The sequence below is a fragment of the Coturnix japonica genome, chromosome 10 (genome assembly GCF_001577835.2).
Source record: "Coturnix japonica isolate 7356 chromosome 10, Coturnix japonica 2.1, whole genome shotgun sequence".
Taxonomy (NCBI): domain Eukaryota; kingdom Metazoa; phylum Chordata; class Aves; order Galliformes; family Phasianidae; genus Coturnix; species Coturnix japonica.
In genome coordinates, this window is record NC_029525.1 from 15207463 (window position 1) to 15226030 (window position 18568).

Below are 18568 nucleotides of genomic sequence, written 5' to 3' on the forward strand. Positions count from 1 at the left end.
CACCTCAGGCCCTTGAACAAGCCATTGGCTGCAGCATTTTCAGTGCTGAGCTGACAGCACAGACACATTGCACTGCCAACACTGAGAACTTCCCTGGGGATGGAGAGGAGGAAACAGTCAATAACTGAATGAGGCCCAGCTCACCCCAGAAGTGAAGGGGGTAGAGGAGCAGATAAAAAAAAACATGACAAAAGGGATCCTACAGTCTGAATTAATGTACTATTATTCAAGCATCCTATTACAAGTTAGTTCTCAGAGCCATAAACTGACTTGAGAGGGAAATCACACCATCAGTGGGAAGGAAGCCTAAACAAAGACTGCTTCATCACTGTTACACACTGAGAAACTTGTTTGCCACATGAAAACAATTCATGAAAACCCTTCAGGACAATTAGTTCCTACATTCATGCGTATTTGGAGGAGGAAAAACGGCACATTCCATTCAAAATGTGAGGGGCACAGCTGACCCGGGGCTGAACTCAGATTTACCTTTATTTCATACAGAAAACGGGTTGGCGAGTTCAGTGACTTTGCTCACATGGCCACTTCCAAATCTCCTGCAGCCCACCCCAGCCAAATCTCATTGCGGATCAGCCATCAGAGCAGATACAGCTCTGTGCAATCCATCAGGAGGGGACAGGTTGGTGGGGGACAGATCTGCTCAGGGCCCCCTCCCAGATGGAAGGACACAGCTCAGCTCACCTTCACTCACATCCACACAATCACAGCCACAACAGGAATCCCCAGCAACTGCTACGGAGCCAACAGCCGACACGCACAGGTAATGGGCACAGATACAAAGCTGCAGGAAGCGCTGAGCCAGAGCAAGTTTGCCTCGTCCCTGCAACATTTGCAGAAACACAGCTTTCTTCTGCTTTTACAACTGACATTTCCCTGACATTTTGCTCGCTATTCCCAGTTGTTTCGACAATTTATCATCAAATTTAAGTCTTACATTGCATGTAATTAACTACACAACTGCCTATTCTATCACCAAACATTTGCCTAACATGTATCAACCGTGCCAAGAAATCCATGCTGTGCATGGTAACCAAAGGTAGGGTTCAAGTTTAGACACATATTTAACTTCACAGATCTAGAACGGCACCACAGCAAAGGAAGGTAAAATAATTAAAGAGAAAAAGCAATTCTACAAACCATACGATGTCCTCATTCTGTGCAATGACAGAATGTAGCTGCTATCTGCAGAAGCATTGCATGCAAAGCCAAAAGCAGAAAAACTGTGTGCACACGTATGCAAGTGCAAGTAGAAAACACAAGGTTCAAGATCCCGAGTTCATTTTACCTTACGAATTCAAGGTATTGCTCTCGACTTTATGACTTACAACTTCTGCATCGATTTTGAAGTGTTTTTAAATAAAAAAGCTCCTGTCAAATCCTCATTGCTGCACACATTTCATCATATCGAGCCTTTAATAATGAAAAACAAAACTGAAAAATGCTGAATATTTGTGCCAGCAGAATACAGAAGGCCAACACAAATCACAAACCGTAAACATCAGCACTTGGTTTTTGGTGCCTGGCACCGGCTGCAGGACTTGAGATGCTCCTCCCACGTTATGGCAACCTGCAACAGAACCTTGTACAGCACAAAGGAAAACAGCGAGCACGCATTTACATTTCAGCCCTTTTCTCAGAATATGAACCGCTGCTCCTGTAATTAACTGCAGATTGGCCCGCGCTGCTCTGCGGCCGTTCCAGCTTCCTAATTAAATATGCTCTCACAGCCATAATACAAGTTCTGGGAACCCTTTGGCTGAAGAACAGGCTGCTCAGGAGGGGACTGGAAGTCAGGAAAAGCTTCATTCAGCACCAAAACACTAACAAAAAATGTTTAACGTGCTCCAGATTTTTTCCTCACTTGGTGACACCAACTGTGTCCTTTCCAATATTTCTGTCCACCCTTCTGTTTATTCCTCACATCAGACGTGCATTCACTGCAGTCTGCATGCCAACCAAATGGACAAACAACCTGTCAGCATCTAAATACGTTCAGGTTTGTATCAAACCCTATCTGCTTCCCTTAAACCCAGCAGAAGCAGCTGGATCAGAACCATACACACGAGTTCCACTAAACGTTGTATCATGTCACATCTGCTGCTAGAAGAGGAAAACTCCAAGTGCTCGCTGTCTTCCGCTGACACGGGAAATCTCTGCTACATTTCAGGTTTCAAGCAAGCGAACAAAACACAAAAACACACCTCTGTATAAAGCAGCAAACAGCAGCACAAGCATGGAATTGAAAACAAAACACACACAGCATGATACAGCACCTCCAGCTCGTCTCCCTGCTGTCTTTTGCCCCCCTTCTCTCTCATACCCATAGTTCACATACATCCAAAGCACAGGGAAGTGAGAAAGAGAGGGAAAAACCAAGGAGGAGGAAGGGAAAACAAATCCCAGCACATGGTTTTCACCACTACTCTGCTGAATCAACAGGGAGCAGAGCCCCAGATGGCGCGCGCTGGTGAGCACTGCACGAGTCAATGGAGCTATGTCAAACGATACCACTCAGCTGCATTATCTGCTGAGCTCCGTGTAAACAAACAGGAGCAGATTCCGAATATTTGTGAGAACACATCATGTTACTGTCTCCATATGTTTAAACATTTCAGTGGAAGATACATATGGACCACGCTTCCCACTCACTGTCATTCTTTCCCTCCTGTTCACCATTCCCCACATAGACCGCATCTTTTCAGGCCACTGCCAAAGCAATTCAGAGAGGAATAAGGATACATTTTCATTGAAAACATTTTGTGCTCAGTTGCCATCTGCTTCTTTATCAGCCTCTAAATCCTCACACGTCTTTTCTGTGGTCTTTGGTTTCACACACTTGGAAGGCTGAAGTTCTCTTCCGTCGTATTTCGGAGCAGTCTACACGAGCTATTGTTTTTCACATCAAATTCACCTCTTAAAACACACAGTTACAATCCCAGTTCTCTCCACAGAGAGAATTTAAGCCCATAATATTTTTTAAATCTAATTCCAAAGGTCTCTCATACACTTCAGACAACAACTTAGGTAGTTTTTACAGCTGGTACGAGATGGTGGATGCAGAACTGATAAACGATTAACATGCAGAGACCAAAAACCCTAAAAACCCTGCAGGTACATCAATGCTGAGTGAGATGCAAGCAGCTTTCCAAGAGGGCTCCCAGCAGTCACAACTGCTAGGAAAGAAGGCCGAGAAGATTCTTATTTACGTGCCTGAACCCTTCCATCTCTGCCTGTGCCTCAAAGCCCAACCGTTCATGTAAACAACTCTAGTGCTCTTCTAACTCAGATCTGCAACAGAAATGAATGAAGTACAGCGGGCAAACTGGGTGCAGGTCGCAGAGATCACAGCACACCAAACCCAACGCAGCCAGCAAAGCAAGGCTGCTGCCCAGGGGCACTGCAAGGTAAAGGGATGCACACACTGCACAGACTCCATGGAACACAGCTGGCAGACACTGCTGACACTTCATGCTAAACCTTAAAAAAAAAGAGCTCTGAAAGGAGTTACAGCTTTGTAGCTTGTTCTATTACACAGACGTCAATGGATTATTGTGAGTCAAACACAGCATATCCTTCCCTCTCTCCTCCCTCCACCCCCAACATTGTTCCTGCACAAGTTACACTGAAGGAAGCACAGCATTTTTCCTTTGTTTGTGAGCAAGAAAGAGAAGGAAAAAAAACAACTTCCACTCAATGGCAACGCTAAACAAGAAGGCAGGCTACTTTAAAGTACTCAGTGTTCCCACACAACGTTACCCACCAACCTGATATCTTTCAGCGTAAAACCTACACAAGGACAAAAGAGATTTCATGTACACTCCTCCACAGATCCAGAACAAAGAAAAATAAAAAGGCATAAATGAACCCTGAATGACAGACAGCATTTTCAGTTCAACGTTACTGTGACGCACATGGAGAATGTCAGGGTTAAATTAAATACTACATGAGAAAATATTCCTGGAAAATAGCACAGGTCTCATGTCTGCACTGGTAGGAAAACACAGATAACAACACCCGGTCACTTCAAGTCCAGCTTCTATTCTTTTTCATGCCCTTGTAGTTTTGTACAGCAGAATCCTCTCCAGACAAGGAGTTCATTGCCAACATGTTCATGCAATGCAGCACAACAGACTAAAAGCTTCCTTTTGAACAACTGGGCATTTGCACCTCCCCTGGTTTATCTTCCTAAGGGGACTAACTTTTGGATGGTGGTTTGGTTTTCTTTTATTTTAAGACCAACAGGTGGCAAATGGAAAAGCCTTCCCCTCCCAAACTCCATAGATTACCAGGGCTAGAAGATGAAATACGTCCAATTTCTTCACTATTTATTTAACAGAACTTGGTAGCTTTTGTTACACTCTGCATGGTAAGATACCCTGAAGTTTAGAGCCTAAAACTACTGCTCTTAATGAGCCTTTTAAGGCTATATTTCAATACTTGCTTTCTTCTTCGTGATCTCCCACAAAAGGAAGATTAAAGCACACAGGGAAAGAACTACATTACTTACATACCTTCCTTAAAAGTGCTGTCATCACAGTTTAACTATGACCTCATCTTATTTAAACAGATCTCTTCTCATGTGCATTTGGGATCCAAATTATGTTAACATTCCCCTAGAAGTCAACAAGCTTTCCTTGTACGTTGTTTTTGCCTACTCCAAATAGCTACAGCACACAGCAGGAAAAGTATTCCATTAAACACACTCTAGTTACATCCATTCAAACCACTAAGGGCAAAGGAGGTTGCAAAGGAATCACCTATGACACTCTGCAGAGAACGGAGTTGCACTCTCATGATGAAGACAAATTTGGCTGCTTGAAGCCTCACGACTCATAGCAGCACATGGGAACAAAGCAGAGCAGCTCACTTCCCTCACCTCAGACAAGTCACATGCCTACCAGTTATGTGTGAGGGGTTTTCTTGTTTCAACACAAGCTTTATTTTCTGTATAAGTTACTAATAAAAATCACAGCCCTATATGTGACTTCCATCAGAGATATTTTTGCCACATGCTCAATGAAAGGGCCCGACAAGGTGCTCCCTTTAACTGAAAATGAGAGCTTTACCCACCTAACAACTACCTTCCCCAGACAAAGGCAGGCTGAGCAGCCCTGGTTATGTTTCCCAGCATTAGAGCAGCTTTACTCAGGACAGTGCATGCAATTTAGGAACTGTTCCTCCCAGCGACGGCTGCTTGTAATTAAGACCTGCTGATACTCCAGGGCTCAGCTTTCCTGAAGTTACAGGATGAACTCAAAAAGCCTGTCATGCAATCGTGTTATCTGAGTAAACTATGTATTTGTTTACTCTATTTTTAAAAAGTGGGAAGAGATCAGCTTGTGCTTTTGCTACTGATTGCTATCGGAAAAACAAAAACCCCGTCGTGCCAGACAGCAAGAAAGCAGACAAGGATCATTTCACTGAGAGTCACGATGGCCATCGACTCTTCAGCACTACAGATTGTACTGTAAAATATGATCTTAGTAAAAATGTTTACATACAGCATTTACTATCACAGAAATTCCTCAAGGTTCGTTCCAGGGGAGGCAAAAGTCAAATGAAGTTAATTGCAAAGCTTCAGCACAGCAATGGGAAGCACACACAGACACATGTGAAATGTCACTTCAACAAGGAGAAGACGGTACCTGAAAGCCATCTATCTCCTGTTTAAATCATCCACAGACACCGAAGTGGTTCCAGCTTTGCTACAATGGCTCTAACTCTACACTGAAACGCTTGGAACTTCAGTATCCCAGAAAATTGTGAGTTTTTGAGACTGGCTTTGTATTGTTGCTGTTTTAATTGAGCGTGATGAACCTTTACTTGCAGATAGGAATTCATCTGTCTGGTAACTGGATAACATGTCACATGGCCTACATACCAGAATAAAAGTTTAGGTTGTTAAAGAGCTTAAAATACAACCACAGAATTAAGCCTTTACTTCAGAAAGAGAGAACAAAAAAAGCACAAGTTCTTACTTTTCTGGCAGTGGTTGGTGGTCCAGCAGCGGTAGTTGTACTCGTTGTTAATAGAGGTCTTCTCACACAATGGTTTCTCCTCCATCGTTCCTGGACACAAGTCCCCACACTCCTTCGGCGGTTTATTTCCAACAATGTAGTTATTAGAAACCGCATCCAGGATGAGAGACCAGTCCACCGTGGAGAGGTAACACAGGTCAGAGTTCTTCTCAATCCGTATGGCCCCGCGGGTTATGTTCCTCAAGTTGTGAAGCCCGATCTCTTTCAGATTTGTCATTTCGAAGATAACCAAGGCATAGTTGTAGAAGAGGTTCCTCCCACGAATGACTGTGAGGTTGGGGAAGAGATCGCTGAGGCTTTCCAAGCCTGCCACACGGAACAGCAGCAAGTAGTCAGTAATGACAGTCAGCTTCGGGAAGCGGAAGTTGCGGTAATCCTCTGCTTTAGAGATGAGCAGAATCTGAAGGAAACCCTCAACTACCGTACAGTTCTCCAGACGTTTCAGCTCATGGATATCATTGCGAATGTCAACGTTTGGCCCACAAACTGAAAACGCGGAAGACAAAAAAAGGAAAGTTAGCAACAAAGCACTTTTAAGACTTTTAAAGTTGTAATGCATGCAGGCTATTCCCATGGCCATACGCTTTGATGGGTGGTTATTTTGTTTTGTTTTGACTTAATAATTAGGCTGCAATGTTAAAATAGGAAATGAGTGTTTGGCTTACATCTACCCTGAATATTTACATCATTTAACCCACCACTACGAGCACTACCAGCAGCAGCACAGAGCTACGAGCCACGTCCTTCAGCAGACAAAGGACCCTTGTTTTATTTACTGCTGTGGAAATGAGAGCTGCAACAGATTGAGGAATACAAACTGAGTGTATCTGCATGACCTGCTTTAAATTAAAACCATTATATACATGGGATCTGACCAGGGGTTCAGCCGCATGGCTCCCAAGAAGTAGCACAGACAGGAACTCACTGGTCAGTGCGTACTGAATTTACCTCCTCCTTCCTCCCCAGCCTTCACAATACATGGGCATAAAGGCAAACAACTGCTCAAATCACTCTTCCTTCCAGGGTCACAGGGTAAACCAGCCCAAATTCTCAATGGTAGCCCAGCCACAGACCAGCACCACCACCAGGACCACAGAAAGTGTCCAGCACAGCCTACACTGCAACTGGGAGGAAAAGAAAGCACTTGGGCCTGTAATGCATGGCATTCCCGTGTTTCTATGATCCCAGTTTCACTGATTTTTGGCATCAAGACAAAAAAGTTCCTCTCAGAAACAGGATAAGTTTGTTTACAAGAACACACAGCATCACAGTGAGGAATTTCCCTTGGAAACATGAGATTGAACTCAATGCACTCTAGAAAACAATGGCCAAAAGGATTTTTCCCTAATAAGCCTATGTATTAGATCCTTCCATCTAATACATGCACCACAAGAAGAATTTTAAAGGCACTGGAAAAAAAAAGCAATAATAATGCAATAATGAGACAAAACACACTTTGAAGTAAGACAAAGAACGATGGTGTGCAGAGAGCTGTTGTTCTTGGACTCCCTCTGACTTTGTCTCCCATGGAAATACAGATTCCCCAGAATAGATAATTAGTTGCTTTTAAGCAAACAAAGTCAAATGCCAATTTATTTGGGAAACCCAAAACTTAAATAAACCCCAAGCAATTTAATTTTGTGGAAAGGTTCTCTTCTTACACATGCTGGGCTTAATTGTTTTAACAACATCTCCTCCTCAGACGAGGAATAAGCCTCAACATAAACACTGAAGCCAAAAATTTTAATTCTAACCCTGACAAATGGTCCAGAGATTCAGAAACCACTCTGACAACCCAAAGCAGCCCTTGTGTAGCACAAGTCTTATCTGAAGCTAATAACTTCAGCTAACAAAGGGTCCGGAACGCAAACAGGCTAAAACCACAGCAACGCTAACATCCAGCAACAAATTCATACTACCCAACAAGGAATTAAAAGATGGATAATATGCCAAATCACTGCAGCAGATAACGTTGTTACAGGCAGAATAAGAGTGCCACTTTCTTGTTAGAGGGATGTTAAAAACAAGGAACCAACCCAACAGGACAGGATCTCTGCAAATTACAGCACACTGTTTCTCCAATCCAACCGCTCCAGTTTCTGCCCCTGCTTCCTGGCAGCACAAGGTAACAGTATGGTTCTTGTTATGGCAAAGCCGAAGCAGCAGAATTTATTTTACTGCCATAAAATTTTAGAAAGCTTAGCTGCTCCAAGCCCTTTATTTTGTTAAAGGAGTAAAATTTGCACTTGTGCTGACATTTTGTAGGCAAGGTTCCAGAGTGATGGGTTTAAAAACAGCTGAGTTACAATACCCTAAAGAACAATTTGTAAGAGAAATGGCAGCAACCATTAACTAAAGCATTATACGTCTGCTCCTGCGCCCATTCTGCAGCTTGGCTTTACAAGTCATATTGGTTTTAGCTTTATGTTTGTCCCAGCTTGAAAGTTACTTAATATCAGATATTTAATGCTTTTATAAATCAATGAGATTCCTAGAACTTTATGGAAAAAGTATGCACTCTCTTTACTCAGTTATGAAACCTCATCCCCTTAATACAGGGAAGGAAGAAGTCCAGTGGGCTCCAGCCTAGGAACTGCCTTCAGATGAGCGCTTAAAGAACTGATGAACACTCCTGACTGCAGAACTTATTAGTTTATCTAGGAAATTACGTCTTGCAGACCTCAATGTATGTGATGAGAACGGGAGAGCCCTAAAAGGGAGGTAGGACAAACACCTCGGTCTGTGCTAATATTTGGGAGGAATAGTTCCAATCAAAGCAGACTTTTTTTTCCCCTCAGTTCGTTTAAAGTTCACGTTGTTCTCCAAAGTTAATTATACCACAATGCATCATCTTTTCTCACGTTTTTCTCATTGCCCTGAAAGGGATTTTATGAAAAACAAATTAATCAGAGCTCCAAGTGTACCACAATTTCCAGTTGGCAGCGCTGTGTTTTCTTTGGATCCCATTTTGCAAAAAGCATACGTGGACTCGCAGTACACTCTGGCCTGTCGGGCTGAACAGCACCTCAAATGTTCCTCAGAATATTTATTTTCCATTGAAGAGTTTTTGATATCCCAGCAGATACCATTCTTCTATCTGACTGGTACAGCTTGCTGCTGCTTCGTGCTCTGCTCTGAACTGGGAATTCACTACCATGCATTTACTTTGCTCACTAACAGAGAAATAAAAAGGCAGCACACGTGCTTTCATCCTGCCCCAGCAGCTCTGGCTCTCGGGCAGATTACCAACACCCAGGAGAACTACCACGTCAGACTGGCTCTGTTTTCATTCAGCTGCATATAGACTTTCCACCCTTTCCTTAAGCTACATACCTTCTCTCAGATTTATTCTAAACTAAATCTCATTTTAGGTGGGAAACCACTTATTTAAATAAGAATTTCTTTCAAGAACAAGCAGCAACAGCTTCTTTACCCAGACACAAACACTTCTGTGGAGTTAACACGTCAGCACTGAAGCCCTGCACTCCAGCCCTGCCCACATAGCTGGACAGGCATTGCTGCCATCTCCCAGTCTCCTAAAGGAGAGGCTCAGACACACCATCCTTCAGCAGCCCAGAGCTGCTGGGAGAGAAGCACATCTCTGAACAGCGCTGGTGTTCATTCCCTACAGAGCCACCTCCTGCCCACCATGTGTTTTTTAATCTATGGCAGGTCTTTAGTTAACTAGAAGTCCAAAGCAGCTACTGAACACGGCTGTGGTCCAGTGGTGCTCATCCCAGCTCCGCACCATACAGTGTCCATTTCAAGGCGAACATCTCCGGTGTCACAATCTCTTTCACAACAACAAAGAAGGAGCTCATTGTACCGGATGGATTTAGATCTGCATAATGCATAACGCTCTGCACATTGACATGTTTACTATATATTGGGTTAACTCAATAGAGGGGCTTGTCTGGTACCTTAAGAAAAAGAGCACAAAAAAGATCTTGCAGACACTTGAGGGTTAAAGAAACACAGCTGATGAAAGCATCTGAGCCTCCAGGTTACTCAAAACCAACCCGAATCAGGTTACAGAAAAGGTACCAAGGCACAATAAGGCCCTTCAGCAGATTGAAAGGGAGCCTCTCTTCTACACAACTGTAATTGTTCAGAAGGGAAGCAAAGGATCAGTGGAAATGGAAAGGAAACGGTCTGAAAACATTATGCCTAGGAACAGTAATACCTGATCTTCATCTTTGCTCTCCCTGATACCTACCACGCTTGTTTTATTAAAGCCATCGGCACTGCTGTACAACCCTGACAAACAGAACTGAATTTATTTGGCCATCTCTGGAGAGCCCAGTACTGCAGCCAGGCCTGACCATTTACACAGCCTAACCCATAATGCCACTCCAAAACGCATCAAGCATGTTGAGCCCAAGGAGGAACTCATCAGCAGCCACAACCTCCCTCCGAGCCCACGTGGGAAGGCTTCAGCATAGCTGCACCATCTGCAGATGCAGGGAGAAATGTTACTGCAGAAGCCTAAGGATTCTTTAATTGCATACTGTGTAAAGATGAAATTAAATGTGGAGTTCACAGAAATCAGTGGTTGGAGAGATTTCTTACGACACTTTACATTAAAACAGTCTTCCACCACCCACCACGCTCTCGGTTTTTGCCTTCGTAGTGACATTGTGAATGAAATATATATTTTAGTGCCGTTAATGTACTTACACAACCTCCCACAAAGTTTCTGTACTCTCTAAGCTCACCTATCCTGTATGTGTCACATCAATCACTTGTGCTCTTCCCCGGGAAGCCAGCTCCTCTATTACCTCTTGGGATGTCAGAAACAGTAACAAGGAACTAAACCTCTATCACACGCTCGGAGCTGCCTTCCAAGCCATTCAACAAGGGGGCTTCCTCACTCCATTCACCATGTGAACCACCCAAGGTTTACCAAGTTCTCCCTGCACTGGGAGGGAGTCAAAAGGCATCCTCTGACCCAATAACACCAACCATTTCAGGCCATAGAGAAACCAAAGCTCCTTTTTTCTAATGCTCATACAACACTGCCATCTTTAGCTTGCAAAACATGAAAGGGATACTCAAACCCAAACAAAAACTAACTGTTTCCATTTGAATGCAAGTCTTGAGAGCGTTCTTGTTTACACATCTAAGCCCAGCTTTTTGTTCATTTAATTAGAAGTCAAGCTTTGAGGGCAAAGCTAGACCACAACCAACTTCTGAAAGCTCAAGGGACTGGTGGTTATACTGCAGTATAACCATTGGTTATCATCAATTAACCTTGTGCCTCTCATCGTCCTATAGATTTCCTCTCTCCTGCATTTGGAAGGAAAAAGTGATATCAAAAGGCACAAATGAGATTTGGCCCAACAACCCATAAAACAAACTGGATTCCACAGACGTTCTCGTTATCTCCCACAGTCCCTAGAAAAACACATTCTATTTCAATTTGCTCCTTTGCCACTCTACCAACTATATATTTCCAAGCCAATGGCCACTGTGTTACCAAGCTGACCAGAACAAACCATTCACAGAAATAACACAGAGAAGGACTATGACCCACATCACAGCTGAGAGCTGCCTTTCTGTGCCTGCCATTTCAGCTGTCACAGCCCCAAGGTACCCTCGGCATTGCTGCTTCCCACTAACTTCCTCCAATTGCCCCCTTAAACCATACAAATAAACTTCCAGAATAAATTACATTTCTGTCCCTCATCTCACTGGCTTCCTCCATGCCAACATTTTACTTTGAATATCAACAGGAACAGCGGCTTAGCAAAAATGGAGCCAACAGAACGAACTGAATCCCTATAATAATATTGATTGATGCCTTCTCCACACGGCTCACCAGAGCAAGTAGCTCTAGATTTAGCCGAGCTCACATGAAAGCATCCTCATGACAAAGTCATCCCCAAATTAATCCTCTCTCACTCCTGCTGCACTGACCCAGCACATCCCTCAGGGGCTCCTCTGAAGCCACATCTGTGAGCTCCTGCTACTGAAATAGCACGACGTGAGCGGCTCAGCTGGCACCGATTGCTGTTTGTCTTCGTGGGTACACAGGGCCAAAATGGAAGACAGTACTGCAGTAACATCCAAGCGGCTGGGCCTGCATGGTGACACTTCACACCCTGACTATCAAACAACTCAGGGTAGCATCAAACCTTGAACTCAACAACCTGTAGTTCCCAGGTCAGAAAACACCTACAAGAATCTCTGCCATTCAATAGAAGAGGAAAGCAGCTAACGATCACGAAATCCACAGCAAAGTCCTTACCCACTACGTGTGTCCAACTCCAAGAGCCTCTGATGGAGCATTACAGCTGACCTCCAAACTCTGGTGAAGTGACTGGGGGCTGCATGGAGCAACAGCTTAATGCAATTTCAGAACAACCCCCAGAACTACACAGCAACAATTGAGTCACAATACGGTTGAGTTTGCCAACTTGTGAAAACACTGCCCAAGCCAAACAAACTAAAGAAACCTCCACAAGAGCAAGCAGGTAGAGCCCAGCTGACAAGACAAGCTTCACCCTTGTGAGAAGATCGACTTCAAACCTCTGCATTCCTTCAATTCCTGCAGAACTGCCTCTCTGACAGCAGCACAAAACAAAAAGCATCCCACTCTATCCTAAATACACAGTATAGAAGGAAGCTGGTGGCACATTATGATCAATAACTACAAGTATAAAACTTTTTCTTTTTTTAATGTGGTTTCTAATAACATTTAAACCCAATGCCAGCAGCTTCTGTCTCACTCCTGCTAACGCATAAGTAGAAGACTAAAATTACAAGCTGTTTATAACACTGAATTTACGTTGCACAATCTGCCATGACAATAGAGCTTAGCAGAAACCGTCTCTCCTGGGGACAGTTCTTCCCCACCTTTAAAAGAATAACCGTGTGCAAGATTTTCTTTATTTACTTTCAGAACAGCTGGCTACACATCCGAGTGAGTCAGCACTGACTGATGGCAGCCTATGGGATGTTCGCGCTTGGGATGCAGGGATAAGCAGGCAGTCCTTACAGAACGAGAAGCCATCACATGGCTGGGCTCTTCAGATTACAATTAAGGAGACCTGACTGTGCTGCTGTCCACACTTACCTGGGGAACTGGCTTCTTCTTCACGTATGTTAGCGCTTCTATTTCCCCTTTTCCAAAAGCCAACCAGTCAATGCGGTCAAATCATTTAGACTTTGTTAGAAACAAACTGCCCAAACATGACTGTGCCATTGTGTATAACTGCACCCAGCTTCTAACGGTCAGCAAAAGAATTTAACAGAGTCAGAATTTGTTCTTAGCTACACCGGAATCCACAGCAAAGGATCTGATACCACTATTTATAACAGTATGTAATACACGACCCTACTATCAAACAGTAATAATCTCTCTTAGTTTCTCTGATGAAACAGAAATCCTACACGCTCTGACCTTCTGCAGAACCATTTCTGTTTAACAAACCTAATCAAAATTCCCACCAGATCAGAGAAGCGAGATATTTCTTAAAAGCATCTAATTCACATGAGAAAAAGACAGTGCTATCAAACTTGATTTAAGAGGGCAGGGAGCCTTCCCAGCCCTCGCTTCACATGGCAACAACACAGCTGAAATCACACAGGTCATGCTGGAACCTGTTTTTTCAAGGCAGTTAAAACATGACCAGCTTGCACCCCCAAAAAAGGGCCTTAAAGGTATTAAATTACTTACATGCAGGCACTGTGGGGCTTTCCAGTCATGAGCTAACTAGACTGAAAAAAGAACCTTCTCTCCAAATACATGGTAAAACATGTGGGTTGGCACCAGAGACAAAGTGACGAGTCTGGGGCTTATCAACTGCAAACTGTTGCACCAGAACCAAATTTAACAGTAATACAAACCCACATAGCTGTAGCAGTAGGAGTTCCCATGCAAACTCGCTTTTCTGGATGCTTCTGACTTCGTATTTATACACTGCCCAAGCCAGTGGGCTTCCAACCCTACAAGCAGTTTCTAAACACTGCCTATAAGCACTGTGAACAACGTGCAAATTGTAATTCTAGTTAACAACGTGATGTAGGTATTCAATCAGTCTGCCTGTACTGAGTTTTTTTGCTTGGCAACTGCACTCACAGTCACAGAGATGCTAAAACAAGAGCATCAGGTATCCTGGATGCTTGCAAAACTGCCAGCTTTGGGACCTCCCTTCACTGCCACCTGCAGCTGCGTCTTCTCATTCCAGAAGGTAAATCAAGGCCAGCCTTGGTTGAGATCTGCAGCTTCAGACCATCTCTGTGGTTACGTTTACTTCATACCTTGCATACACGACCCACTCCTAGTCACAGATACAGCTGGAGAACACGTCCTTCAGCAGTTCTGCTAGCTCCTTGCTACTACTTCTGTGTTCATTCTATTCATGCATAAGGTGAAGTAAGAATGAGAAGAAACGTGAGCTAGAACAAAGATGGATAGTCACAAAGTGAAGGAGACAAAACTATTCTGTTCTTTCAGCAGAGTAATTCTAACCAACATAACCCAAAACACTGACACTCTTACATAAACCAAGTTAATGAACTTCAAGGGGTTTCTTGTTTTGAACTTACTGGCATTAGTTAGCTACTGAATGCTCATCTGTTGGTAACCACGTTTGCCATGCTCACTGCGTACTTCTGCTAAACCAAAAGATGAGTAATATATTTACTCAGTACTAAACTTCTTTAACCAAAACTACAGAAGCAATGCAACAGCATAACCAGCTGCCAGTCCTATCACGTAAAGGAAGAACCTCCTTTCCACTGCATGAGATGTGCCACGACAGCAGTCCCAAGAGTTTTCCTGCCTGAACAGCATCAAGCCATGCCAGCCCAACTGCGGGCAGGGGATGATGGTACCATGATGTTGGGTAACAAGAGCACCACAGCCATGCCAAAACACACCTCCATGGCAAAGCACTAACTCTGACCTGACAAAGGAAAAAAAATGGGGAAAATAGAACATACGTAAAAGCATTTCAAAGAAGAATGTGAAAAGCTCCCTTCCAGCTGCAGTGGGGATGACTGACTTGAAGACAAACCCATAGGAGAGCAGAGCTGACAGACAGCCCTCAGCCTCACCGTGCTCACAGCTCCACCAGCTCCCACCTTGTGAAAGAAAACCACGGTATTTGTGCAGGGCTGTTCGGTTCCACGGTAAGAAAACATATCTGAGCGGTCTGCACTTTGCTTTACCACACGCCAGCTCCACGAGGTAGTCCCCTTATTTTCTCTACAGCTAACCAGCAATTTTGGGAACCAGCAGATAGGTGTTAACCCATGCATCAGCCTGCGAAGGTCACACGCAGTCAGTACTGACAGTAGTGACATCTGCATTGGGTGCACAGGAGGGTAGTGGCAGGTAACCACCACTGAAGAGTCACACTTCAACCTCAGTTTGGATACCCAAAGTGAAGTTAAACCAAAGAGGAAATTAGGAGGCAGCAGAGATGAATCAGAACGGAACTTCTCCGTGCTGAAGCAGAGTCCCTTGGCAGTCGCACATGGGGGAGTGAGACAGGAGCGAGACCTATTAGAATATTGCATCAAGGAGCATAAAGGCAGCGAGCCAGCAGGTCAAGCAGGCTGCAGTCACACTGATCGGCACAAAGGGTGATGTTTGATCTGACTGGAAAAGCCCATCAAGAGGGAGAAGTGAGGAAGGTACCTACAACACACAGGTCTGGAGTCCTGTGCCTGGCTGCGTGCTCACCAAAAAACTTACTAATGAAGTGGAAAACGTCAGTCACGATAACCCCCCTGCCAAGGGGTTATTCCCCAAGGACAACTGATATTACCACACACAGGTAAGTGGTTTTATCTCAACCTCTATTTGACCCAGTGGGAGCTGCAGACACTTTCTTCAAGTAATTCACACTCAAAGGAAGGCAAGGTGGGAAAACAAGTGGGAAGGATTTCATCTGTGTGCCCTTTCAGCCCATTTCCACTGACTGATACCAAAACCATCCAAGAGAAACAGCAGAGATCGCATCTATGCTACCTGACCAATTCCCAGCCGTGCTATCAGTCCATGCAAGTCATTGCCCTTCCTTCACTGCATTGAAAGCAAAGCGTTTTTAGAGAATTCCCCTGAAAGGCCTGAACAAATGCCATGACTTGCAAGACCTACTCTCTACAGCACTGAGCAAGAGTGAGAGGAAACGCAGACATCCCTCATCTATGGCTGCTTTTAAGTCTCGAAAAGTAACGAAGAATCAGTGTAAGGAAGGAAGAGGTCTGATCTTCAGACAGTACTTTGGTGAGCCAGTAAACAAATCCAGATGTTGCAGACACTAAAGGGAAAAGGGTTAACTACATCCCTTATTCTCTGGGCTGTTTCATCAGGTGATGCATTATGATCTTCTGAAGGGGCAAGGTGTTATTTTTGTCTAAGACAAACAAACACAACGTGTCCAATGCTGAGGTGGCCTCTCCTGACATTCTCTCCCTCATTCTGCTCCAGCACAGATCAGACTTGCAGGGAACATCCTGCTCCTTAAGAAAAAACAGGAGCATGTTACTCTTGAGTGGACAGCAAACACCACTTATTGATGCATCCTACTTTGTCAGCACAACAGTCTTACCGTCATTTCAAAGGAAAATGGCCATAATTGATTTTCCAAAACACAGCACTGCAAAAAAAATCATGCATTTAATTGTACTAACAAAGTACTTTTATTATAGCAAATCACAACACGGATCCTAAAGGACAAAGAACAGGTTTGGGAGCTGCAGCTCCTCACTACCACAGCCCTCCTGCAGCTCCCAGGGCCCTCATTACAACCCAGACAGCTCTGCTCCATGCGCTGTTCCTTCCCAGCTCACTGTGCATGGAAGCAGCCATCCAACATCTCTAACAACCCCCGCCCTGCCATGCTTCACCAAACTGCAACCACGCAGCTCAGCGTTGGGAGCTTGCAAAGTTCTTTACATCTTCTGCGAGTAACTTATTCCTCTGGTTGTTGACTTGCAAAACCCAGACCAACTGCATCAGCTCCTCTGACGGTGCAAACCACACACCCAGCTCCTCAGAAACCAAGGAGAAGTTTTTCCCCGATTCTGTTTGCTCTCAGACAGCAAGAACAACCATCCCTTTTCGCTCCTTCTCAGCTTCCTGCAACCCTCAGTACAGCAACGCTGGAAAAAGCTCAGATGGGCTTTCCAAGAAAAAGTGTGTTTTTCCCCCTCGGTTGGTTTCAGCACAGTGTACCTGAGCGCACATCAATGGCAATTCAACGGCTTAAAAGTCACCCAATGGCCACAAGACGAAACGTGGATTGCTTGCTTTCCTTCCAAATTACCACTTCAGAAAAAGGCCATAAACATGCAATTCTGTGAGGGAAGCAATAAACAGAAAAGGGACAACCTCTACCTCACATCTCCTGCTCCTCCAGGTAACCAAGCTCAGTTTCCTCCTCATGAATCACTTTGAGGCTTCTTCACAGTCCCAAACCCAACTGAGAACAGTATAAATCCTCCCTTCAGCTTCTTCCAGAAATCCCCCTTCTGTACAATTTGCTCTCCATGCAGGCAGCCCAGGAACCATTAAGTTACATTGGTACCAAAACATATTTTGCTAACAGAAAGTGAAAATGTTAGTTACTATCTCAAAACAGCATTAATCCCATTCCACTGCAGGAGGACAACACTGCACAGTGACAGGGGACAAGGATTTGTCAGAAGGTAACCACAAGAAATGACCATGATGCACCAGATGTTCCCCATCACAGCACTGCTGCACCCTGTCACCATGCAATCTGATGGTCATTTTGCAGCTGCTTTGCACAGTGAACAGCACCTGGGAGCAAAGGAATTTTGGGACAAAACCTGGGCATCTGCAGCACGGTGAAGGCTAATAGGAAGGTTCACCTCAAGCCCCTGCCTGAATCCCTTTCCCCACCAGCCCTGCATGGGCCTGTTGCCCTGTCCCACCAAGTGATGCTCACCCCACGCTGCTGCCCCCCACACCTGTTCTCATAGGGGCATCTCTACGCAGAACCCTGAGCAGCATCAAATTACTGCACAGAGCCACTTCCACATTCCACCCTCCAGCTTCCCCCCCCATGAGCCATGGGTCACTCTCAACTTTCACACTTCAGTAATTTTGGAATCAACAGGAAACAGAGATCAATTGTGATCCCCCCCTTCCTCCACCAGCTCCTAAATGCAGCATCTATTGGGTTTTCTTTTGAGTTTAACCCAGAAAAAAACAGGCAATAAAGTCACATAAAACTCATTCTACTCCATTCTGTACCTGCAGATGCCTCAATCTCCATTACCTCCACCCCCCACGAGGGACAACCACCCTCCTGCTCTTCCCCTTAAGAAAATACTTCCAAATCACAGCGTTTCGTTCTGCTTACCCAGCCACCAAGCCAAAAAAAAAAGCCATTTGCATGAAATTAAAAGTCAATAAGACCTGATTATTTCATTTACCAAAATAGAAAAGCGTTTCATACGAGCCACTTAAACGCATTCTTCTAAAAATAAGCTTCGCTACAAATCGAACGTGAAATTATAACAGCATATAT

At 44.3% G+C, this 18568-nt stretch overlaps 1 protein-coding gene across 2 annotated transcripts in view; it reads right to left on the reverse strand.

Annotated features, from left to right (window-relative positions):
- The window catches only part of IGF1R (insulin like growth factor 1 receptor), a 132418-nt gene that overhangs the window by 105865 nt on the left and 7985 nt on the right, over positions 1 to 18568 (reverse strand). For both annotated transcript variants that reach the window (XM_015873184.2, NM_001323201.1), the window contains 1 exon segment: positions 6000 to 6545. In XM_015873184.2, the coding sequence (XP_015728670.1) occupies positions 6000 to 6545 (546 nt within the window).